Raw genomic sequence first — 26,136 nt, 5'->3', positions numbered from 1 at the left:
CCTCTTCTTGGAAATGTTCAACCTCAACCTTCCCAGGCAGCTTAGTCAAGAGCTCAACTGCTCAGATGGTTAGGAACATTGTCTGATTATTAGATCATAGGACAAACAGAAAGGAATGGCCAGGAGCACCGTGCTTTACAGGCATGCTTCCCAGAGGCATGTAGTTGGCCACAACCACTAGATGGACATTTGACCTGATCAAGGATGGACAAAGGCTTGAGGCAGAAGACCTCCAGAGCCCCCGGACAGTATTGTCTTGGCAGTGAGCCCAGCTAAAGGCTTCCAGGCCTTTGACTCATGTTTAGGGAATGACTGAGGCTCCTTCTCCCTTGCCAGGGCCATGCAAGGTTAACAGGGGGCTATGGGGGGGGGAGAGAGGCCTGTCTCTTATCTATCAATCGTTTCAGTCTACTCTATGCTCGACACTTTTTGACACTCGATTCCCCACCCGTACACATCACCTTTACGAATCAGGAAGTGGGATGTGGTGTGGTCTGGGGCTTTCTCACTGTTGGCCTTGCGAGCCCTATTGATACTTCAGGGCCTCATCTCGCTCTGAGATGGCAAAGGAGCTGCAGTTTCCTGTGTCAGAGAGTAAGTACCAGAAATGAGTGAGTATGAGAGGGAGCTAGTTCGCTGTCTGCTGACAACTCGTGCCTTTCTGATGCCATCAACGGTCTACTCTGTAGGGTAGTGGTCTCACTGCAGCAGGCTGAATTCCAGACCAGCTGTCCTCATATACTGGGCAATCAGCCTTTGGCATGGCAGCTCCAACCTGACTCATGAGACTGCGAGACAAAGAGCACCAGTTTGCAGCCAGGTAAAGTACATAGGTATTAAACAGTTCTCTGCATAGGGATGACTTAAAGAGAGAAAAGCTTTTCAAGTGAGCTTTTGATCTGACAGGTTCAGCATGACTGAGAGTGCTTGTTTAATTATTGTGGCAATGCACAAAAGGAGACCTGTCGCGCAGTTGGTCCCATCTCCAAAGGCTCTTAACTTCATGGGACCCCTGCAAAGACCTAGGTCCCCCACTCGCTAGTGGGTAAACCTCATTGAGTAAATAATGTGTACGATTGTGCTGCACATCCCATTGGAAACACTGAGACTTAAGCTAACCAAAATTCATTTTTATCCATTTATTTCAAGGGGACTTAGTCACAACTTTGACTGAACATCAGCTGTGTAGATGAATGCTCCAGCTTCCTGACATACTGTGGCTGAATTCTTGGGGATAATTTTCACCCCCTTTCTTGCTAATGTAGCGTGACCACTTACACATCACCAAAAAAAAAGAAAAGAGGATACAGACTTATAATTTAATTTAGATGTATAATTTATATGCAGTGCTATTTTTCTAGAAAAGAGGTCTGGAACTCACCGTGAACTCCTCCCTTGTTTTCTTATAACGGCAATGGCACCTAGCTGAGAGGTGCCGTAACTGAGTTCTGGCTGAAGAAAAGCCCTGTTTATATGTATAAATGGAGATTCAGAAATATGATAATCTAATACATCTCACCATAGCTTGGAGGACTATGTCCAGGTGACCTGTATGCTTGCTCAGTCTGTTGCCCATGTGCCAACTGCGTTGCTATCTTAGTTGGCTAGGGTGTGGTGCGGTTAATGCCAAGGTTGCAGGTTCGACTCTCATATGAGACAACTACATATTCCTGCATTGCAGGAGATTGGGTTAGATGATCCTCAGGGTCCCTTCCAACTCTACAATTCTATGATTCTATGATCAAGGCTGTTGTTCTCTCTTCTTATGCTTCTTTATCTTTAAGCTTGACTTGGACCAGACAGCCCTACAAACAGGGGGTTGTCTTCTGAAGTTCTTCCAATGAAGGACTCACCTTTGAAAAGTAAGAACACATTGTCACCCTATCAGAATGACCTGAGGCTTCAAAAACAAATGACAGCACAAGCCTGTGAATGCTTGTTTCGAAGGAAACCCAACTAAAGGCCTCTGCTCCCATATACATGTGCATAGACTTTGATAAACCCATAGAGGATAAATCTATTCATGTCTGTTACCCATCTTGGCAAACAATGGCTTCAGAAGCAGTATGGTCGCCAGGTGCTGGGAACAAACGGTGGAATATCGCCAACTCCAGCATGCCCTGCTTATCTGGCTGGCCACTTCTAAAGGAAGGAGGCTAGGCTAGGCTAGACCTTTGTGTGATCTAGGAAGCCAGTTCTTACATTCTGATTCTTATCCTTTTGGAATCAGTGCTCATTTTACAAGTCAGTCATGGGCTCAGTTCTTCGAGGAACAAAAGTTTTATTCACACCTCTCATCTCTTCATAAAACAAATTCTACTAATGCTTGTGGGTATCCTGCTTTCATGTAAATGGTAGGACATATGTAGAAATAAATTATAATGTATTATAATTGTAATGGATATTATAATGGGTTGGGGGCTTCTGAATGATCTCTCAATAATTCTACTCCCACCACCCCGACCTATGAAATTGGTTGTAAAAAGAGATGGTTAAGGAGGTCAAATCAATTCAACAAGGTTAGCCTTGTAGATTCCATTTTGTTGGAATGGTGCGCTTTTGAGTAACTAAGGAGATGACCAAGTGTAGGTGATTTGTTGCCCTGGAAACAAATGGTAAGAGATGCTTTAAGAAAGGATCACCTGGCTGGATATTATGTCAACAGATCAGTGTTTGTGAATGAAAGAAATACCCTGGAGTCCTGGAGCTAAGTCCAAAAGGGACACAGACATGACTTGCTCCCTGTGAGAATACAGAGAATACAGCTCTTAGCAGTGTTGAACCAGTCATTCTGAGTCAGCCTTTGATTGTGAAATCTTCCACTGCAAGTTTAAATGTCATCACTGCTGATTAGTCTGTAATTACTGAGAAATGCAACCAGGAAAGGAGATATATGAACATCAGCCTAATTGATGGGGTAATGTCATCTTCTGATAAACTGGGGTCAAGGGAAAACCCAAGGAAAGTATGGGCCATAGTATTTTGCTGTTTCACATCTGTTTAACGTGTGTGTGTGTGTCAAGCTCCTTCCACAGAGAATAGAGCTGCACCAAGACATTTTGTTGCCCGAGGCAAAGAGCAGACTGCCGCTGCCGCCTCATTCAACTTAGAGAAGGGAACTGGACTGGCAGATAAATCTTACTTCTACACCGACAGTGGAACAGCCAGCAGAGCTGAAAAGGCTGAGTAGAGTCCCAGCTCTGATCTTCAACAGAGGGGAATGGACAGGGGATTAAGGAGGAATAGCCAGGAGGGCTGTGGCCCCCTAGCACCTGCCACCTGAGGCAATTGCCTCATGCTGCCTAATGGTAGGACTGGTCCCTAGCAAATAAACATGCAGGGCTTGTTCTCAGTCAGAACTCGCCAGAACTCAGTTTCGGCACCTCTCAGGTGGGTGCCATTGCCACTCTAAGAGAATGAGGAAGGTGTTCATGGTGAGTTCTAGAAAAATAGCACTGGGAATATGTGTGCTTGCTGTTGAGACTCCATCTTGATTGCCACTTTTTATCCACCAGTGTTTCACTCTGCAGTCATGAAGACCAGCCCTCCAGCACTGCTCTACATTCTGTCAATCTTGATGGCATTCACCGATATGTCTGCACCATGTTTGCAGCCTGCCCCATCTGGGCCTTCTCCAGGTAAGCAGCAGTGACACTGATGTTGGAAGAATGGCTCTGCCTCACTACAACAGCTTCTACTGTGTTCCCCCATAAATCCATTTCATATTAAGCTACTGTTATGTACTGAAGTTCTCACCCTGGACCAGCAGGGGGATACTGTAGATAGTTTTCACTCAGGTCCACATATGCAAATAAGGGATTGAAAATGATGTTCAGTGATTGGATAGTTACAGAAAATGGTTACTGTTGCATTCTAGTGGAGCTCTATATAAGCAGGTTGGCTGAACCCTTCAGTTCAGTTCTGTTCTGGCCTGTGAATAAACAAGAGCTGTTTGAAGAATCGCTGTGTCGGCTGATATGTTCACCCACAACTTAACAGCTACAAATGTTTAAAAACAAAACACAACATTTTTTAAAATTTAACTAGCTATAGAACATGTATTTTCTCTCAAAATATACATTTCAAAACCTATTTTGATATCCCTTTTTGAACTGAAAACTGAGTTGCAGCCTTCAGAAAAGTGAGCTGGATAGCTTTATTCCAATCCACACGCTGGCCAGGGAAGTGAGGATCAGACTGATTTGTATCAGAATATGCAAAGAGTGGTTTCTTTAGGTTTCCCCAAATGTGCCAGAAAGCAGGCCCTGAAATTCTCTGCCATGCACTGAAGTTCCACAGCAGGAGTTCTTCAACAGTCCAGTTAATGTGGGAAGGGTTTCCTTGAAGGTGGAAAATCACCAAACACCCCACCATAGTAATAAAATTTGTTGCATATAGCCAAAGGCCTTTGCAAACATCACTTAATTCATTCTGCAGAATTAACAACTGACAATATATGATGTACATCAATAGCATTCAAAAATACGTCATTGATAAAATCCATATCTACTATATTCACTGCTCATGTAACTCAACTCCATAAAAGCCATTAATAAAATGCATTTTTTAAAATGTGCATGTGATTTCTTGGCACCTGTGACAAATGACAGCACCATATAATAAGTTCTATAAAAATGGTTTATCTAATAATCACTCTGTCACAGTCTTGTTAGATGTTTGATCCGCCCACTGTAGAAAGATGAATGCTAACCATTTTTCTCATGGGTCAGCATATAACGGGCAGAATAATAAACTGTGAGTTGTATCACCATATAATATAATTGGAGCCAAAGTAACATTTGGGCTTCTGTTGTGGCATGCATATATTATATCCCTTGCAAGATACATAAATGGAATTATTTTGAAGGCAAGTCCTGTGAACACCCTAAGTAATTAGAGGAAGGTTACTGTCTGAGTATAATGTGCCCTCATATACAGCCCCTCCAGGCTTGTGTGGGGTTTTGCAGATGTATGTTGCAAAATGTCATTGACACAATAATATTGCATTAGTGGTGGCATTATGCAGAACCATCCACACATCATTCCAATTTATTCATTTTTGTTCAACACTTCCCTAGGGTTACCACATCTGGAAGGTCCCTCTTGTGCTATAGTGTGACTCTCTTGGCTGTGTGTATATGAATAAAAGCCAGTCTCCACTTGCAGCTGGAGTTGGGAATACGTAGAGGCCTGATATGCTCTCTGTGAGAATCCAAAGCAGTAGCTTTGGTGACCTCCAGAACCCTAATGGGGGACCGAGAGCTGTTGAAGTGTTAATACTCTGAACCTTATGCTCAGCTTGTGTGTGTGTGTGTGTGTGTATACCGTGAAGAGGTCACAAGCTCCCAAGGAAACCATACCCAAGATTTGCACAGAGACCCCGACTTCCATTTCTGCTTAGAGATTGGGGTGCATGTAGCACCATATCATAAATAGATGAAATTGTTGTACATGTCTCTGACAAGCCCTTTTGAGAAGCATATTGTTGCACACCACCCCAATCTGTGAGCAGTGTGCTCACCCAGAGTTTGTGTTTCTTCTTGGATTGAGGCTTAGTGGAGACTGTGTTGTCTTTATGATATATGGTTTATTTGCACAAATATACAATCTGAGCCTATGATGGAAGGGTCTCACAGCATTAGCACCCCCAGTAGCGGAAGAAGGGGGTGCAGGGGGTGTGGTCTGTCCCAGGTGTGACAAAATGAGGGGAGTGACAAAATGAGTTTTTTTTAAAAAAAAAATGGGCTCACGAACATTTTTAGGAGCAACGTGGTGGCTTAGGCGCCTGCAGGTTCTGTGCTGTCTGAAACAGCAGTGTGGGACTTGCATCTGCCTACTGCCTCTCCCTCAGCTGCCCTACAGTTGAGGGGAAGCCGGCAGAGAGGTTCCAAGCGTCAGAGAGGCTCACCCCGCCCCCATGGGTGGATCACCCCACCTCCATGGGCATGGATCGCCTGGCCCCCAGCTACAGGACATGCCCCTGAACCAGGCACCCAAGAGGCTAGGTACGCCACTCAGCACCACCAGAGAGTCTTGTTTCTCCCATAGCTGCAGCCTTGGATTCAAACAGAAATCAAATGTTGCTCAGGCTTGCTGCTTTGCTTCTAGCTCACATCACTGCCACTCAATTCCAGACTCTGGCTTCATCTTTCTCTGAGGAGAAGAAGAAGAAGAGTTTGGATTTGATATCCCGCTTTATCACTACCCAAAGGAGTCTCAAAGCGGCTAACATTCTCCTTTCCCTGCCTCCCCCACAACAAACACTCTGTGAGGTGAGCGGGGCTGAGAGACTTCAAAGAAGTGTGACTAGCCCAAGGTCACCCAGCAGCTGCATGTGGAGGAGCGGAGATGCGAACCCGGTTCACCAGAATATGAGACTACCGCTCCTAACCACTACACCACACTGGCTCCCGCCAGTGTTGAAGGAGGGACCCCACCCATTTGCCATCTCATACAGAACTCCTTTCCTTTGTTTCCCTGAATGGCCCATAACCCAGGCTATCACCCCAACAGGAAGCTAGCCTGGCTATATTTTAACACCAGGGGTTAGGAGGGCCTCTACATACAGCCTACTTCCTCCTCCCCCCAACCCCCCAACCCCTTATAACAACATTAAAAACAGTTTTCAGTGGGCAAAGAAAAGAGAATTCTGGTTGGAAAAGATGGTGCCCTTGCCTGTATTCAAGGTCCAGGTGGGCCACAAAGGTCAGCCAAAGGCAAATGGGATGCCCCAAAATGAAAGTAATTCTCTGAGCTTGTGTGAAACCATTCTTATACTCCCCAAACAGAATAACCTATCTTAGTATTTTTCACAGAGCATCAAATGAAACTCCGTGCTATTTAGCCTCACCTTTTCATTAACAGATTCCTCGAGTCTCAGTTGCTTTTATGACTCAGTGGAGATTCTCTCTTGCACTTGGACTCCAATGAAAAATATCACTGAAGCACAATGTCAGCTCGAGGTTCGACTTGAGTCAACGTGAGTAATGAGTGAAATATATTTATGAATGATAAAGAACAGCCTTGTTGTTCTATCAGGACTATTGTCCTCTCTTCGGTCTTGTTTTTAAGGATCATATGCTGCCTTGTAGCTCATGCCCCATCTGCACTATGCATTTAAAACAGTATCGTAGCACTCTAAACTTTCCCCAAGCAATTTTGGGTTCTGTGATTTGTAAAGGGTGCTGAGAGTTGTTAGGAGACTCCTATTCCTATTCCTCTTACAGGGACGCAGGTGGCGCTGTAGTCTAAACCACTAAGCCTCTTGGGCTTGCCGATCAGAAAGTTGGTGATTCAAATCCCTGTGACGGGGTGAGCTCCCGTTGCTCTGTCCCAGCTCCTGCCAACTTAACAGTTCGGAAGCATGCCAAAAAGTGCAAGTAGATAAATAGGTACCGCTTTGGCAGGAAGATAAACGGTGTCTCTGTGCACTGCTCTGGTTTCAGAGTTCCATTGCACCAGAAGCGGCTTAGTCATGCTGGCCACATGACCCAGAAAAACTGTCTGTGGACAAACACTGGCTCCCTCGGCCTGGAAAGCGAGATGAGTGCCGCAACCCCAGAGTCATCTGCAATTGGACTGTCGGCGCAGTGACGGAGGAACCCTCTCTGGCACCCGGGGCGGCACAGCCCGTACGGACTGCACATGTGTGGCGACCGTACGGGATGCCACACATGCACAGTCCTTATGGGATGCCAAACATGTGCAGTCCATACGGGCTGCCGCTTGCTTGCAGTGGCTGTACAGGCTGCCGCACGAGTGGCATCCCGTATGGACTGCACACGCGCAGCAGCCCATACAATCACCATGCGAGAGCAGCAGCCGGTACGGATGCCCATACGGACAGTGCACGAGAGCGGCAGCCTGTATGGATGCCGCACAAGCGGCGCTCGTACAGACTGCGGGCGCCCTCAGCCACTCAACAGCTGGGGGAGAGGCAGGGGCCATCTTGTCACCCCTCCCAGAGTGGCATCCGGGACGGCCCACCCACTCCGCCCCCCCTTCCTACACCACTGGTCAGGGGTCCTTTACCTTTTTTTATTCCTCTTACAGAGCTACAGTGGCTTAACAATTGATCCCTCTTCCCAGGGAACTCTGGGGATTTTAGTTCTGTGAGGGGAATCCTACCAATTCTCAGCACCCTTAACAAACTACAGTTCCCAGGATTCTTTGGGGAAAGCTATGACTGTTCAAACTAATATGATACTGCTTTAAATGTGTGGTGCAGATAGAGCCAAAGAAGACTGCTATTGCAAAGAATATTTACAGTATGTTTGCCTCTGAAAGTTATTGCAGTATTCTATGCTACTCCACCTATTTGAGGAAATGTTCCAGCTTGTTTTGAATATCCCTTATCATTTGCTCTGTGCTTTTAGTACTTTTAAGTACAGCTGGAATCTGGAAAAGCATATTGGGAGATAGCAGCTCCTCCCTAACCTCTAAGAATTCATTTAGCACTTGACTTGGTTCATCACACATAATGGTTTATTGCCTGACAACAAGAGCATGTCAAGACTTGCATATGTGAGCAAGCCATAGCAGGAATGGCTTGGTTGCTATGATTCATGTCTTGGTTAACCTCACGATTGGGCTACTGCAATGCACAATGCCCTGCCTTACAACAACAACAACAACAACAACAACAACAACAACAATTTATTTATACCCCACCCATCTGGCTGAGTTTCCCCAGTCACTCTGGGTGGCTCCCAATCAAGTGTTAAAAACAAAACAGCATTAAATATTAAAAACTTCCCTAAACAGGGCTGCCTTCAGATGTCTTTTAAAGATAGGATAGCTGCTTATTTCCTTCACATCTGAAGGGAGGGCGTTCCACAGGGCAGGCACCACTACCAAGAAGGCCCTCCGCCTGGTTCCCTGTAACCTTACTTCTCGCAATGAGGGAACCGCCAGAAGGCCCTCGGCGCTGGATCTCAGTGTCCGGGCTGAATGATGGGGGTGGAGACGCTCCTTCAGGTATACAGGACCAAGGCCGTTTAGGGCTTTAAAGGTCAGCACCAACACTTTGAATTGTGCTTGGAAATGTACTGGAAGCAGATGCAGATCTCTCAGGACCAGTGTTATGTAGTCCCAGCGGCCAGTCCCAGTCACCAGTCTAGCTGCCGCATTCTGGATTAATTGCAGTTTCCGGGTCACCTTCAAAGGTAGCCCCACATAGAGCGCATTGCAGTAGTCCAAGTGGGAGATAACTAGAATGGATGAAACAGCCACCAAACATGAAGATTCAGGAGCAGAGCACCTCACAGGAATTGTTTCTTACAGGTCTGACAGGTACAAAGGACCGGAGACATGTCAACTGCAAGGTATAGCCAACAGGAGCTGTGAGCTGAACGTTTTGGTGGGTAATCTAATAAGAAAATGCTAGCTAATGAGGAGAAGCTGTTTGTTGCTCTCATTATAATTGTTTGAAAATACATTTGCTGAAAATACATTTGCTGAAAATACATTTGCTGAAAATACATTTCAAGTGCCCCTAAATCAGGAGTCAGCAAACTTTTTCAGCAGGGGGCTGGTCCACTGTCGCTCAGACCTGGGGGGGGGGGGCGGACTATATTTTGAAGAGAGAAAAAAATGAACAAATTCCTATGCCCCACAAATAACCCAGAGATGCATTTTAAATAACAGGACACATTCTACTCATGTAAAAACACGCTGTTTCCCAGACTGTCTGTGGGCCGAATTTAGAAAGCGATTGGGCCAGATCCGGCCCCCCGGGCCTTAGTTTGCCTACCCATGCCCTAGATCCGGAATAGGCAAACTTGGGCCTCCAGATGTTTTGAGACTGCAACTCCCATCATCCCTAGCTAACAGGACCAGTGGTCAGGGATGATGGGAGTTGTAGTCCCAAAACATCTGGAGGGCCGGGTTTGCCTATGCCTGCCCTAGATTCTTCTACAATTTTAGTCTGTTTTCCCTTTGTGAGCAGCTGTGCCATAAAGTTGAAATTTCTGCCCCAGCAGCAGAGAATAGCTCAAAATTATTTACTGTTAGGATGCAGGGAACCAGAGGTTATACCACCATTACTCCTCTCTCCATGTTGTTTTGGTTATCTCCTTCTTCCTTGGAAGGGGGAGGAAAAAGGGGCAGCATTCCTCTGATATTCCTCCTACATCAGGTGCAGGGAACCTCTGGCTCTCCAGATGTTTCCAAACTGCAAAACCCATCATCCCTGGCCATTGGCCATGTTTAGTGAGGCTGATGGGAGTTGTAGTTTAGCAACATCAGGAGTGCCAAAGATTCCCCACAGCTGCCTCACACCATTCTTCTATGGATATATCTCTACAGCCTGAAAACTAATCTAATAGCCCTAGGATATGTGTTTTATTTTTTATTTATCTGTTACATTCATATGCTGCCTTTCTGCAATGAGAGCGGTCCTTAAGGGGCCTTACAATCACAATCCATAAAATTACTAAAGAGTACAAAGTGTTTAATGTCATAATAAAGCAACTCACCATTGAATGATGATGATGATGATGATGATTAACTTCATGATGAACCTAATTTGCCCTTTCCAAAATAATGCACAAACTGAAATGGGACAGCTCACCTAGTTAGAGCATGGTGCCGGTAATGCCAAGGTTGCAGGCTTGATCCCAATATGGGACATATGCATATTTCTGCATTGCATGGGGTTGGGCTAGATGATCCTGAGGGTCACTTCCAGCTCTAAAATTCTTTGATTCTATACATGTATTCATGAAAATTACATTATATTATAGGAAACTGCTTTGTAAAAATGTGCATGTTAGGCAAAATTACGTATTAAAATGTGTGTCTTAGGATAAATTCACACTAAAGTGCTGATTAATTTTCATGAAGGCTTTTTTGGGGGTGGGGAGGAAAGCGATATGGAAATGCGGAGAACTGAACTGGGAAAGTGAGAAACAGAGAGAGAGAAACCAAAACTGACACGTTCACCCATTGCTACTTCCAGTTACAATTTGTGAAGCTGGGTGGTGGGGTGAGCAGGTGTGGCACAGCTGTCAGGAATTTTTGACTCGCCAGCTGATGGGTTCAAATTATAGATACTAGCCTTTCCAACTATTATTTCCAACATCCCTAATGATAGTATAACTGATCATGATCACAATAATGCTTTTATTTGTCTTCAGAAATTTGACATGAGTATTACACACGCTATTCTTGTGGAAGTGTATTGCCATACTGGGCAGAACTGGGCGTGGATGCAGAATCAAAGGATGTGTCCTTTTCAGAACCGTGAGTTTAAAGTGCCTACATTTCTTGATGTGATGCACTGTGCTATCTTTTTGGACCATATAACAAGGTTCCTTCCAGATGTTGCTGGACTACAGCTCCCCTCGTCCCATGCTAGCTCAGACAGATGGGAGTTTGAGTTCATCAACATCTAGAGGGTACCATGTTGACTACTCTGATATCATGCCTTTACCTATTCACTGCACCTGAGCTCCCATTTGACAGCTTCTACACAGCCAGTTTGTTGTTCAGCTGTGGATAATAGGACATGAGTTCATCTCAGGGCAAATAATCTTGCCTGGATGGAAGCCATTGTGATGCTTCACAATCCATTGTAATGCACAGGCACCCACTGGGCAGCTATAACCCCAAACTGTCCTTGAAACCCAATCCCAAATATATATTCACACACACAACCAAGGCTGTGCCCTGCCTTGGTTCACATGATCAAATCTGGGGATTGAGCTCTATGCATCTACCCTCAGCCCCTTTACTCCAGCTTTGATCCTCCTTTGCACAGACCAGAAACCATGGTTACATGAAAACTGGGAACTATGGTTAATGGCTTCCAAATAATCCAGATCTAGAAACCAGCTTTGTACCAGGGTATAAAAGTTGGTTTCCAAATTCTGGTTTGTTTAGAAGCCAGTAGCCGTACTTCTCCAGTTAGCACATAACAAGAAGCCATTGTTTTACTGCAGGTTCTGGGTTTGTTTCATTACTTGGGTGGTGGAAGGAGTAAAGTGGCAGCAACTGGACTATGTGTGGGTGCAAGTTAGTTGTGCAGATCCCTGTAGAAGGGCTGTAACCCATTGGTATAGCATAGACCTCGGATGCAGAAGGTCACATCTCCAAATAGAACTGGGAGAGACACTTGCCTGAAAGCCAATCAGTGTGGAAAATACTGAGCTAAGTGGACCAATGGTCTGTCTCAGAATAAGGCTGCTCTCTGTGTTCCTGTATTATTAAATCAGGATTTGATTGTGTGAACGCAGTTGCTGTTTGTGTACCTTCATAAGGAGAAAGACACGTGGCAAACAACAGCCCCATGCACCTAAACCCTAATGATCGATGAATCATTAGCATCATAGAATTTTAGAGTTGGAAAGGACCCAGAAGACCATCTCATCCAACCTCCTGCAGTGCAGGAATCACAACTAAAGAACCCATGGCAGATGGCCACCCCTCCTCTGCTTAAAAGCCTCCAATGAACAAGAGTCCACCACCTTCCAAGTAGCACCAAAATAAGGTTGCAAAAAAGAGGTGCTTTATTTGTAACTAACTTGACATTAGCAGTCATCAAGGTCAGGAAAGGACAATGTGTGTGTACCAAGTCCATATAACTTAGAATGGGCCAAAGATAAGAGTAGGGCTGAGCCCAACCACATCTTCCCTCTTGTCATTTCATGTAGTATCTTATCCTGCCATCAGATCTCCTGTTCTTGGGCGTCAAACTGACAGTAAATGAGACAGACAAGATACTATGGCCAGGGTGGAGGAACTTCTGATTATCAGCCACAACAAACCCAATAAACTTACTCCTGTTATGGCTGTGACTCCTTTAAGATGGACTCCACTGGCCCCTAGACATGCAACAACAAGCGTTCAGCTCTTTCATTTCCTAGGTGGGCAGGGCTCTTTTGCCAAAGAATATGTAGTTATTTGCCCTGGTGGCTATGTTCTATGCCCACTGTCAGTGGACGTAATGCCTCTGAATACCAGCTGCTGGAAGCCACAGGAGGGGAGGGTGCTCTTCTGCTCAGGCTCTGCTTTTGGGCTTCCCACAGGCATCTGGTTGGCCACTGTAAAAATAGGATGCAGTACTAGATCGACTAGTGGCCTGATTCAGCAGGACTTTTCTTATGTTTAACTCTACACATTTTATTGGTGTTTTTCTTTCTCTCATTGTAATTCTATCTGCTGTCCACCACCCTGCTGTGTTTTTTAAAAAATAAAAATGTGGTCTATAAATTATTTTCATAAATAAACATTAAGTCAAAGGGGAGAGCAATGTAAATGGTAAACGTCTCTCTCTACCACCCCCTTCCCCTATAGCTGTTACAGCTGTGACTCCTGCAAAGGGACCCACCCCCAACAGAAACAGAGGGAGTGTGGCATTGGTTCCTGACTGTACAGCAACAAACACTTGGTTATTTCAGTTCCCCTACCTGCAAAGAGGGGACGCGGGTGGCGCTGTGAGTAAAACCTCAGCGCCTAGGACTTGCCGATCGTCAGGTCGGTGGTTCGAATCCCTGCGGCGGGGTGCGCTCCCGTCGTTTGGTCCCAGCGCCTGCCAACCTAGCAGTTCGAAAGCACCCCCGGGTGCAAGTAGATAAATAGGGACCGCTTACTAGCGGGAAGGTAAACAGCGTTCTGTGTGCTGCTCTGGCTCACCAGATGCAGCTTGTCACGCTGGCCACGTGACCCAGAAGTGTCTGCGGACAGCGCTGGCCCCCGGCCTCTTAAGTGAGATGGGTGCACAACCCTAGAGTCGGACATGACTGGCCCGTACGGGCAGGGGTACCTTTACCTTTACCTTTACCTGCAAAGATGTTCCATTTATTGTTCCTCCAGTAGTGAGTGACAGGTGTAAGTTAGATGGGAGGACAATGTTGTTTGTCTCACTGCAGGCATTGTAGCTGTGATCAGGGGCGGGGGAAGGGGGTGCAGTAGGGGCAGTTCTCTCTGGGTGTCTCTCCTGGGAGAGACGTGGTGGCTTGGGCAAGCGCAGGCTCCCCGCTGCCCAAATGGTCTGCCCGCCACCTGCCCCTCAGCTGTAGGGCGGCTGAGTAGGAGGAGGCCCCTTGGGGGCCCTGCGGAGTGCCCTGCCCTGGTTCACTCCTCCCCGCAGGCAGCTGGCCCCACCTGGGCTTGCTCCACCACTGGCTGTGATTTTCTATCTGTGAGACAGTCATGCAGAGAAGAGTGGAGCAAGGCCCGTTTTCACTGAGAGATTGAGGCTTACTGCTACAACAGACTGTGCTACAAGGACTGGGAAACTGTGGACTCCAACCTCCATCATCCCAAGCCAAGATAGCCAATGACTGAGTATTATGAATATTGTAACTTAACAACATATGGAGTGTCATAGGTTCATTCAGTTCAGCTTGCATTTTAATGCAAGCCTACATAAAACAAGGGAAGTAATAGTATCGTTCTATCCTGCCTTAGACCACACCTGGAGTACTGTCTAGTTTGGGGCGCCACCATTTATGAGCGATATTGATATGCTTGAACATCTACAGAGGAGGGCAACCAAGATTATAAAGGGTCTAAAAACCAAGACTTGTGAGGAAGGTTGAGGGAGCTGAGTATGTTTAGCCTGGGAAAGAGGAGACTGAGAGGGGAGCCATTTTAAAATATCTACAGGATGTCACATGGAGGATGGAGCAAGCTTGTTTTCTCATTTCTTCAGGAGCTAGGACTTGAATCAGTGGCTTCAAGTTACAAGAAAGATGATTCCGAATAAACATAGGAATAACTTTCTGATGGTATGAGCTGTTGGGCAGTAGAATGGACTCCCATGGGAGGAGGTGGACTCTCCTTCCTTGGAGGTCTTTAAGCAAAGGTTGAATGGTCATCTGTCATGTATGATCTAGTTGAGAGTCATGCATTGTAGGAGATTGGACTAGTTGACCAAGAGGTCCCTTCCAACTCTACAATTCTATGTTTCTATGATTCTGTGTAGCAAACCTTAGAAATTTGTACTTCTCCACATTTTGAGATGCAGTTCTCAACCCCCTAGAAATGCATTAAACTGTGTATATTAGTAGGAAAGGTGCATAAAAACACATTAAAAAGAGAATATTTTATAGTCTTAGCAAACTGCTTTAAGGTTTCATTTACAGTTAAGTGATATACAATTTTTTCTTAAATTGCATGCGTGTTTGAAAATAACACAAAATGCATTGCATTAGGGGAAACTGCAAAAATGTATGTATTAGGGAAAATTGTATGTGGCAATGCGTACTGTATCGTAGGAGAAATGCACACTTAATTGCTAGCAGATTTTCGTGAGGAGGATTTTTTTCTAATGCAAATTGGCCTACAACTGTTTTGAGCTGAGTTGAAGATTAGAAAAAGGAGAAACTGAGAAGAACTGAAATTGAAAGATTCATCCATCGCTACCTTTGGCTAAGGCACACAGTAGAGGCTTAAAATGCTGCATTTCATGTTGTGATTTGCATGCTGTTCTATACACTAGAGAGTCTTCACCTGGTGCAGATTACCTGTTGGATTTCCCTGCCCCTGCAGCCCCCCTGAACTGTCAATCATGAAGGTGTCATCTGCACGTGTGCAATGCCTGTCTCAAATGCACACATGTCAGCTTAACTGCCAAGCGGGTGTGGCTCAAGTTTTCCTTTCAGATTGAAGCTGGTTTCAGAGAAAAGGCACCAAACAAGATCATTTCTCGAGAAGCGACAGGATAGCTCTGTGTTGCGGGTAACTTCATGTGTAGACAGATTCAAAAGTCAGCAGTGGAAGAGCACTGGAACCACAGCAAATGTTAAGGTGTACCCAGCTCAGCAGTTTTGTTGTTAATGTTACCTGCTGGTCCTCTCTTCTTCTCTTTAGTTCAACTGCGGTCTCCTTGCAACGTCCAAATGGAAAATGACGACAAGCTTTCCTACAATTTAACTTGGAAGCTCTGTGCTCTCTCACGTTATTTAAAAAATGAGGTGGAGTACGAAATACGATATAAAAAAATAGATCCTAGCAAGGTGAGTGTGAAGAGACATCTATATGGATGGTAAAGATTTGATCGGGTTTATTCTTTTTCAGTCCACTTTCCTTTCCTTGGACCCAGAAAGCCATTTTAATACAAGATCCAAAACAATAAAGTGATACATTTTAGAGGTGCAGCAGAAATGCTACCTTCTCTTGAGAAAGCAGGGGCACCAACTATACCTTCCACCCCCTCAATATTGGTGGGTAGGGGACTGAACCCCCCAGTTTGGAGGGGGCTGACATCTCCTGCCACAGCCATGCGTTCCCCAGCCCCTACCTGGGAGATCAGGAGCGGGGTGGGGGCTGGAACGAGCAAAGGCAAAGATCGCCCTCCAGGTGTCCTGCCCCCACCCGGCACATGCTGGGCGACATCATGTGACACGTCACATGGCTGGGAAGCCTCAATGTGGGGGGCAAGTCGGTACCCCTGTGAGAAAGTGAAGTATTTATTGGTTAGCTGCCCATACTTTTTGTATTAGTAGTTAAGTTAGAAGGTCAAAGACGTCAGGCTCTTGTGCCTCAATCAGTTGATCAACCCTAACAGAACAGATCAGGATAATCACTGAGTGTGTGTCCATATAGAGATTAAGGAATTGTTGGGCAGGTCCCAGTGCAATACCTCAAGGAACACCTCTCTCTATATGAACCCACCTGGACCCTGAGATCATCATCTGAGGCCCTTCTATGAGTACCTCCTCTTTGAGAAGTCCCGAGAACGGGAGTTTTCTGCAGTGGCTCCCCATATGTGGAATGCTGTTCCCAGGGAGGTTTGCTTCGCACCTTCATTATACACTTTTAGGTGCCAGGCGAAAACTGTCCCCTTCAACCAGGCTTTGGGCTGATTGACATCCAATGCCCTTTTAAATGTGTTGTGGAAGGAGGGGATTATTGGATTGTTGCTGTTTTTATATTTATCATGTATTTTGCAGTTTTTATAGTGTATGTTGTGAAGCACCCTGAGATGGACAGATGCTCTACAAATTTAATGTAATAGTAGTAGCAGTAATGGATACAGCATTTGGGACTTTGTCATTTAGAGAAAAGGTGAGCTAGAGGAGATACGGTAGAGGTGTATAAAAACTCTGCTTGGTGCAAAAAAAAAAAGTGGCTTGTGAAAAGTTTCCCTGCCCTCTAATAACATTAGAATTTGGGAACATCCAATGAAGCTGATTGTTGGAAGATTCATAATTACTCAAGAAAATACTTATTTACAGAGTGCATAATTATACTACGGAATTCAGTCCCAAGAAGTAGTAGTGATGGCCACCAACTTAGATTACTTTAAGGGAGGCTTAGATAAATTCATGGAGGATAAAGCAATCAGTGGCTACTACCCAGGAACTACATCCACTGCCAGATGAGAACAGAATGCTGGACTAGATGGGTTCTTCTTACGTTCTTCTTACGTTCTTCTTACGTTCTTCTTACGTTCTTCTTACGTTCTTCTTACGTTCTTCTTACGTTCTTCTTACGTTCTTCTAGAGGGCAGCAATGCACAAACATGTTGGGTATAATCAAGGAGTGCACACAGTCTGAAATCATTCCCCATCTTTGACTCCATCTTGCAGGCTTACATAATCCACTCCAATATTCAGGATCAGAGGTGGATGAAATTTGAGACTCTTTCTCCTGACACAATGTATGAGGCCGCTGTTCGTGTGAAGGTAAAAAAGATCACGGCTCTTTACAACAGCACATGGAGCGAATGGAGCATGCCTGTAACATGGACGACCCATAAAGGTAAGGCTCACAGAACAAAACCTATAGGGTACTTGAAAAATGGGTCAGATAAGGACCCCAAAGCCTTTATAAATTTGGGGGTGGGGTGGAATTAGTGTCAAACAGGCTCTGAGCATGTAATCAGGGATGTATCTATGTACTGGAGCATGGGGGGGGGGGGAATCTTCAAGAAAAGCATATACTTTCCACCCTGGCTAGATCTACACAGCTGTTCAAAAAACGCTCTGAAAACACTCTGGAAAAAACCCGTTTTAAAGCTCACAATGGAAAATACTGAGTTGAGATTTCAGCTCTGCAGCGCCATCTGGTGCCTCTGTGTTACAACACATTTATAACGTAATTTGACTAATGTAGCTGTCAGTGTAAAAACATCTTGCATTATCACATACAGCCTGCCACTCTAGGAATGAGCAAATCAGACTATTTTTAGCCTGTGTCAATTTCACATGAGATCACCCATAAGTCTGTTCAGTCTCATTCAGACGTTAATTTGAGATACTGCATTTTTTAAAAAAAATTGCATGAAGATTCACGCTTAAAAGTGTAATTTTTTACATTTCCCCCCTTCAAAGTATGCATTTCCAAACCTTTTTGATCCTTGCAGGTTGCAGGCCTGAGCATATTTACTACATCAAGGTTGTCTACATGGGGCCCCTGAGTCTCCCCTTGCTGAAATTAAGTATTCAAAAAACAAAAACACAAAAAACCCTTCTGTGGTTGCCCATAAAATAGGATGCAGCAGTCAGGGGTGATGGGAGTTGTAGTCCAGCAACACTGGCAGGCCACAGGTCCCCCATTCCTATTCCATAGGTACCGTTTTTAGGCCCTTCTCAATTTTTCCCCCTTATTGTACATATCTGCTTTTAATCTGGAAGCCATCCTGGGACACTTTAGAGGTTATCAAGGTGTGTGTTCTCAAGGGAAGAGCAACAAAATAAAAGTGCAAATATTATTTGCTATTAATTATTCAAGGCAGCACTACAAAAAGTGCTTCAGCCACCCATATATAAATATTCCCTTCCACTTTTTTTGTTGAATGGAGACCAACACTTGCAGGGGTGCATTGAATTGCACACCCTTAAATCCATGCACTCCATCTGAGGATGAAGGCTGAGCCAAAATTTCCCAGAAGACATTTTTTTTCAGAGAAAAATTCTGAGATTGCGCTCTCTCTTTTCTAACCCCTTAGAGAAAATAATGCCACTTTGCAGAACTTTTCCTGAATACTCTCCACTGTAGGGGTGGGTGGGTGGGTGGGTGGGTGTTAGTAATGCCAACCATTCCTCCTCCCTTCTTCCCTCACAATTCCATGGAATGACAATAGCCCAGGATACTGTGGAGGTTGTAGGAAAGGGGCTAGCCTAACAAAACAGCACCACATGCAAAAAGAATCTTAGGAACCAAACACTGCTAAGAACCAACCCTGGGTTGGTGAATTTCTCCCACACCTGGAGAAATTCTGTGTCTCTGCACACCAATAGGGTGGATAATTTTAAGAGGCGATTTGTATACACCTGTTCCTTTGGTTCAGATGGGAATCAACTGTCTTCCATGAATGGCTAATTCCTCCTCTTTGTAGGGGATGCATCGTCTCCAAGTCTGCTCCTGACCGTTCTTCTCACCCTTTTGGGGATTCTCGTCTTCATCTTCCCCTTCTTCATTGCCATTTTCCTGAGGGGCAAATCACCGGCATCAAAACGGTAACAGGGAACAGAGATCTTGCTTCCATACTCTGACACTAACTGTTTCCTTTGCCAACAGCTAAAGTGTGATAATGATCACTTCTGCATGTGATGGGAATGAGGTGGTAGAATGGGCTGTAGCTTCTGACTGCAGCTGGAAAATTCCACTTTTAATGATCCTTGATGTGAGAACTTCCTAAGCAGAAAATTAGCTGAGCAAGGAAAGGACTCATCTTCAACCTTTCTCCCCTAGGCTTTAGTTTTCTTTGTGCAAGGAGTTTTCTTCTGAAGGGGAATCTTCAGACATGATACCCACACACACCTGCAGTCTGAAGGAGTACAGACTGTCTTCTCCACTGCCTCATGTTTCTACCACTGCACTCTGCTGAATGGGCAGAACCAGCCTGAAAAATGGCATCAAGGTTTTCTCTGAATTTTTGAGACCTAAGTCAGAAATCTCACATGGTTCCCAGTCATCCAAATCCTCTGTTTCTGTTGTTGTTGCTGAGGGAGAGGGAGAATGATGTGTCCTTAGATTTCATTCATAATAAGGACACAGGTGGCGCTGTGGTCTAAACCACTGAGCCTCTTGGGCTTGCTGATCAGAAGGTCTGTGGTTTGAATCCGCAAAACGGGGTGAGCTCCCGTTGCTCTGTCTGAGCTCCTGCCAACCTAGCAGTTTGAAAGCACACCAGTGCAAGTAGATAAATAGGTACCGCTGTGGCAGGAAAGTAAACTGCGTTTCCATGTACTCTGGTTTCCATCACGGTGTTCCCTTGTGCCAGAAGTGGTTTAGTCATGCTGGCCACATGACCCAGAAAGCTGTCTGTGGACAAACGCCGGCTCCCTTGGCCTGAGAGCTAGATGAGCATCGCAACCCCATAGTCACCTTTGTCTGGACTTAACTGCCCAGAGGTCTCTTGCCTTTCTTTTACCTACTAGGCAGAGGCTTTATGTTGCTGTTAATACCCTTTTTGCAATTGAACAAATTACATTTTTTATTATTTAATTGTTAAATCTGTATACCTCCCTTTACCTGTAGATCTCAGGGTGGTTTACAACATAAAATTACAATATAAAAAGCCCACTAATAAAAATAAGAACAAAGACAACCTAATAATCCCCCCTTCCACAAAATGTCTAAAAGGGCATCAGATGTCCATCAACCAAAGCCCTGGTTAAAGAGCTGCCAAACATTCACACGACTAGTCCACCACCCTCCTCCATTCCTGGCTACGCTTAGTTGTACTGTTGTCCAAACCCATATTCCCTTTGCATCCTTCTCACCCGAAGTTCTGTTTGCTTTAGCTTAAGGAAGGTACTGAAGATCCATTTGCCAGACCCTGCTGAGTTCTTCCCATCTCTCACTGCTGTCCATGGAGGAGATATCCAGGTAAGGTGGACTTGGAGGTTGAGGGGGTAAGGAGATGGAGGACAAGACTGCTGCCTGTAATTCGGAATGGATAGTTTTTGCTTATCTTAAGCTTCTCATTTATCCAACCTTAAGTGCAGCTTGCAACATTTCACTCTGCATGATTTTTTTGTGTGGCGCAGTAAAGACTCTCGGTCCCTCCTATTGTAGTATTTGTATTCAATCTGATTTTTGTCTGTCTGAAGGTTGCTATTGGTAAATTTAGACAAGTCATAATCCACAAAAATACTGCATATCTGTGGTAGGGATTAATCCATCAATTTCATTTTTTTTTCTCAGTTTCATATTTTTCCAGTCTTATGTTGAGTTTGCCACATTAGTGCTATTGAAAAAATAGTCATCACAAAAAATAATAATAGTGTGCATTTCTCCTGATATACTGACATTTATGTACAATTTCCCTTAATATAGTGTATTTTTGTACACATTATTTGCATGGAGAACTGCATCTCAAAATTCAGAGAAGTGTGAATGTTGAAGGAGGGAGCTGCTTTTCAGCCCACATGTTGTTTCAAGGAAGTGCAAATTTGGTAGAGTCATGTGAAAATTCAAACTGAAACACATTTCCCCCCCTCCAGTTTTAGCCCTTATTGTAAGTAGCATGACCACAGTTGTTGCTATTATTTATTTGTTGACATGTTTTAAAACCACCCTGCATCAGTTAGAAATCAGGGTGTTATACAAAAAGAGATAGCACCTGTGAAAATGGGTCCTGCCAACTGGATCCAATTCCCCAGCCCTGGATTATAGATCAGGGGAAGCTATTCTGTATGAGTTCAATTTATTGAACTACGTGAATGGAACACTCACCAACTTCTGCTTGTTTCTTTGATGGTGGCATCGCAGCTGTTTGAATGTTACCCTTTATTTTCTTTTTGTGCTTCCTCACTAAAACCAACAGAAGTGGCTGTCCTCACCAGCGCCCATGTCTTCCTTCTACCTGGCTGCAGCAGTTCCAGATGTTTCTGTGCTTGAGGTGATGCAGAAAGGCAATCAAGAGCCTTGCCTCCTCCTTCCCAAGGAACATCCTACTAATACAGATGCACCAGAGACTAGTGGACATTCTTCATCCAGCTGCTTTACCAACCGGGGCTATTTTTTCTTCCACACCGATGATTCCCTCGAGATTGAGCCCTGCAAGGTGTATTTCACCTACGACCCTCTTACCCAAGAGATCAGTGGCAGTGAGGACAGTGACCCTGACTCCTACAAAGTGCTCCATGAAACTTGGGATGACCGGTCGCCACCACCTGCCTACAGCATCATGGCAGACCAGGAGAGTGAGTCTTTTCTGCAAGAAGCAAAGGTCCCAAACCAGAAGGTTGGAGGTTGTCCAAGGACTCTTCCATCAGCAGAGAGCTTCCCCGTGACATCAGAAGTGAAAGAGGATGAGAACAAAGAAGGGAGTGAGGCCATTGCTCACCCCAACAAATCTCCGGAAAAGTATTCCATGGACTTTTCATGTGTCTGGGAGCCGTGTGGCAGCAATACTGATGGAACAGAAGCAATTGGAAGGGTAGACCCTTCTACAGGCTCTGTGGAAGACAATGGGCCTGCATTTCCCCAGCCTATGATTCAGAACTCAGGCCAAGCCAATGATCTCTGCAGAGCTGCATCTTCCAGTCAGGTGCTGAGTTCTTCAGAAGCCTACCTGACCCTGAGGGATCTTCAGGGCCATTGTGGCCATCACTCAGTCTGAATTCTGAACCGTCCCTGAAAGCAAGAAAGCATCAACACCATCAGTTAAACGTCATCAAAGAAAATGGAAGGGAACATAAGGCTTTTAACAGGCAATGGGACTTACATTTTAACTCTCCTCTCCCCCTCTCAATATGCAATAGTGACCCCCCACCCCGTAGTGTTGGGAAGCCAGGAGAGCAACAGAGCCCCACCCTTACCGCCTCACTGGATGCTACTGAAGTATAAGGAGAAGGTTTTGAGGTGCTGTAAGGGGGAGGGGGTTGGTGAGTTATAAGGGCGCGGTGAGCAAAGAGGGCAGGGGTACAGCCCCTAGTAACTAATGAAAACGGTAATAGGAACCAGATTTATGACACAGGGTGGGAAGCATATGGCTGCATTTTATCTTGAAAGTGGTTACCCAGAAACTTATAAATGGAGCCCATTGGCATCTGTTAATCCGTTTTCTTGAATAAATTCTTGAATTTTGGGAGCAAGTGATATGCCACTGAGGCATGTCTTTCCCACAGAAACCTCTGCTTTCTCCACGTGGTACACCCTACTGTGGATAACATGGACAATGGCATTCTTGTGCCCATTAGGAAGCAAAGATCCTACCTCGGTACAGTGGTACCTTGGTTCTCGAACTCGATCCGTTCTGGAAGTCCTTTCGATTTCCAAAACATTTGCAAACCAAGGTGTGGCTTCTGATTGGCTGATTGGCCCCAGAAACAATGCCGACAGCCAAAACGGACATTCAGCTTCCAAAAAACATTCGCAAACCGGAACGCTTACTTCTGGGTTTGCAGCGTTCGAGAGCCGATTTGTTTGGAAACCAAGCAGTTTGGGAACCAAGGTACAAGGTAGTGAATTGTTGTCTACAGGTCTAAAAGAATCCTACAAGTCTATGAAGCTCCAGTGGAACAGCACGTGCCCAGTAAATTGTTGCTCAGGAATGTAACTGAAATTTTTCTGGTGCTTTTTATTATATGGTTTTATACCTAATTGCTACTACAAAAGAATCTGATGCACTGAAGATGTGAGGTGCATTACCTTCTGCTGGTCTAAAAAACCCTCTATAATTCCATATGTTAAAAACGGATGAACATAGTTTACTGAAGTCATTGCATCATTTTAGCTAAGAGTATTGAGTTGTATCTGGTAGACCCACTGAAATGAATGAACCTAAGTTCGTCGTGTGTATTAAGTGGGTCTTTTCTGAGTAGGACTAGCATGGGTACAACCCATTATTTGTATCTTGGCTGGTTGTTTTAAATTGCTTTCAATGTTTGATCAATTGGGGTTACCTTTCTTTTTACAATTTAAGCTTCTTTACAGCAAAGGGAAAGGGCTTACTTCTAGCAATAACTTGTTTAGCTTTTGAATACAACTTTGAAAGAATCCCACTTTCACTCCAATTGTTGATTTTAAATTTTCCCTTGTTGGATGTGCATATGCCATTGATGTTCATTATATCAAGATCCCAAAATTTAATGAGCCATTTTCTTAGATGTAGGGCATCTGCAGTAGTCAGCATATCGCGGTTGTGCTACCAGGATTGTGTGAAAGAGTAATGTTCCTTTGTCTCTAGGAACTGCTTCCTTTAAAAAAAAAAATTCACTTGAAGGTCCAGAATCTTCTTGATCGTCTACAGAATGTGTAGCTTCTTTCTCAGAATCTAATTTGGTGTGGGTGGGTGGGTGGGTGGGTGTGGGTGGGTGCTTTTAGTTGTATAGCTTTATACTTGGAGGCTGCTACAAGACGGCACTATGGGCTACAAATGTGAGGCAGAAATTCTATAGATTAAAAGTTTTGTTAAGCCTACGCTGATGCTTGTTGAATATTGCAGAGCATATGCAGACTGTCCAGAAGCGTTCGGTTGCAAGTTGGCAGGATGAAGCAGGAACAAGATGCTGCTACTAGTAACTTGGTTACTTAGAGGTTTATTGCTTACAGCAGACTCACAAGTTGCTATATACAAGACACAGACACGGATCTTAACTCTCTCTCTGAACAAACTCCAACTAACTCTCAAACAACCACTGACCAACCAACCAACCAACACAGGAAAGTCATGAGTCACCATGCCTATATGGGTGACCTTATGCAATAGCAGAGTTGTATCCAAGGTTCCATATCACTAGGCAGAATAACTCCCCCTGCTCAGTCTTCCTGGCCTTCGGCCTACTCCTTAATTGTTTCTGTGGGAAGCTGCACATAGGCAAAGTCCCAACACCCCCTCACAGCTTCCCACAGGATCGCTTACCTGGCCCACTCAGTCGGCTCCCGTGCGCTGCACTAAACCGGTGCAGAGCAGAGCGGGGTCTGCCTTCCGCAATTCTGGCCAGCTTCCCATTGGCTGCAGGAAGCTCCTGCAGCCAATGGGAAGCTGCACATGCCTCCTCCGCGCCGGAAGGAGCGTCAGAAATAGCATTTGCACATGCGTGCATACGCACACACACACTCCAGCCCACCGTGGTGTCTGCGGGACCGTGAACCACAAAAACTTTGATGACCCGTGGTGTATGTGATAAAGGGTAACCATATAGGGGTGAAGGAGTCTTCTTCTATTTTCCCCCATGTCAGTTTCAGTTTGTTGGTTGAAACACCAGAGAGTTACCTGGCTGAGGCTGCATTTCTAAATGCACTTACTAAGGAGTAAGCTCCGTTGGATACAGCAGGATTTACTTTTGAGTAAATATACACAGGACTGCACTGCAGAGCAGACCTGGCTCTAATCATGGGCAGGCTAATCCTATGCTTGCTTGCTCTGAGGTAAGTCCCATTTGACTTCAAATGGCACTTTCCCCCCACAGAGGAAGCTGCCATATCAGATCAGACCCTTAGTGCGTCTAGCCCCACATTGCTCACCATGACTGGCAGTGGCTTCCCAGTATTTGCTACAGAGGGTCTTTCCTTTGCTCTGTTTTGCATGCAAGGCTCTACCACCGAGTTTCACTCTCTTCCTCTTGACCTTTGGGTCCAGACACGAAGCTGAATGAGTCAAACGACTACAGTTAAAGTGATTCAAAGGTTGATGATTCAAATTGAGAACATGACACTGTAATTGAAACAAAGGCATTTATTCACTTTTATTTTTACTGCCGATGAAGTGTAGTTTCTTAACAGCCTGTAAATCTTACTTCTGTTTTTTGCTCTCTTCATAATAGTGTTTTTGATGTACTGTGTTGAATATTTTGATGGTTACGCTCTTAGTTACTTAGTTCCTTTTGCAGAAGAAAATCAGACTAGAGAATATGCTAAATGCACTTACAACAGAACCATGCGTGCATGTTCTTCCATGTTTGAATACAGGAAACATTTTCACAGCAAAAGCCAATCTAATTTCCCATTTCAGCTGGAATATTCTAGTGATGTCACTCTGCCTTGCAGGACAAAATATCCCTCTTTCATTTGATTATGATAAGATTATTACAGAGCAGCACAGCTCATAGCCTGTGCCAGTGAAAAATCATCTTAATTGATATAGCCCATTCCATTGTTTCCCTTGCTTGAGGAAATAATCACATAATTAACAGAGATGATGGGTGAATCATCTCACAAAAATAAATACAGATCTGCACCTGTGCCTGAAACCAAAACCAAATTATTTACTTCAAAGCATTAAATATTCAATTA

General features: G+C 44.7%; 1 protein-coding gene across 3 annotated transcripts; it reads left to right on the top strand.

Moving 5' to 3' along the window:
* The first annotated feature begins 525 nt into the window (after positions 1 to 525).
* Positions 526 to 23,030, top strand: IL2RB (interleukin 2 receptor subunit beta). 3 transcript variants are annotated; one of them, XM_079993767.1, is made up of 10 exons: positions 526 to 594; positions 3,516 to 3,638; positions 6,865 to 6,979; positions 9,283 to 9,358; positions 11,136 to 11,241; positions 15,814 to 15,959; positions 17,535 to 17,706; positions 19,286 to 19,406; positions 20,697 to 20,781; positions 21,722 to 23,030. In XM_079993767.1, exons 1-10 carry the CDS (start codon positions 561 to 563, stop codon positions 22,517 to 22,519), a joined length of 1,776 nt encoding a protein of 591 aa, XP_079849893.1. In that variant the 5' UTR covers positions 526 to 560; the 3' UTR covers positions 22,520 to 23,030. The 3 variants fall into 3 exon arrangements, with proteins under 3 accessions (XP_079849893.1, XP_079849894.1, XP_079849895.1); XM_079993768.1 differs by having other exon boundaries at positions 576 to 820; XM_079993769.1 differs by lacking the exon at positions 526 to 594 and adding an exon at positions 3,365 to 3,434.
* Positions 23,031 to 26,136: the final 3,106 nt, after the last annotated feature.

Source organism: Podarcis cretensis (genome assembly GCF_951804945.1).
Source record: "Podarcis cretensis genome assembly, chromosome: 10".
In the NCBI taxonomy this organism is placed as follows: domain Eukaryota; kingdom Metazoa; phylum Chordata; class Lepidosauria; order Squamata; family Lacertidae; genus Podarcis; species Podarcis cretensis.
This window is presented reverse-complemented; position numbering and strand designations above follow the sequence as displayed.

Coding starts and splice junctions, on each gene's coding strand:
- IL2RB (XM_079993767.1), top strand. CDS start 561: ATGGCAAAGGAGCTGCAGTTTCCTGTGTCAGAGA. Junction 3,639..6,864: donor CCCATCTGGGCCTTCTCCAG/GTAAGCAGCAGT, acceptor TTTCATTAACAG/ATTCCTCGAGTCTCAGTTGC. Junction 6,980..9,282: donor GAGGTTCGACTTGAGTCAAC/GTGAGTAATGAG, acceptor TGTTTCTTACAG/GTCTGACAGGTACAAAGGAC.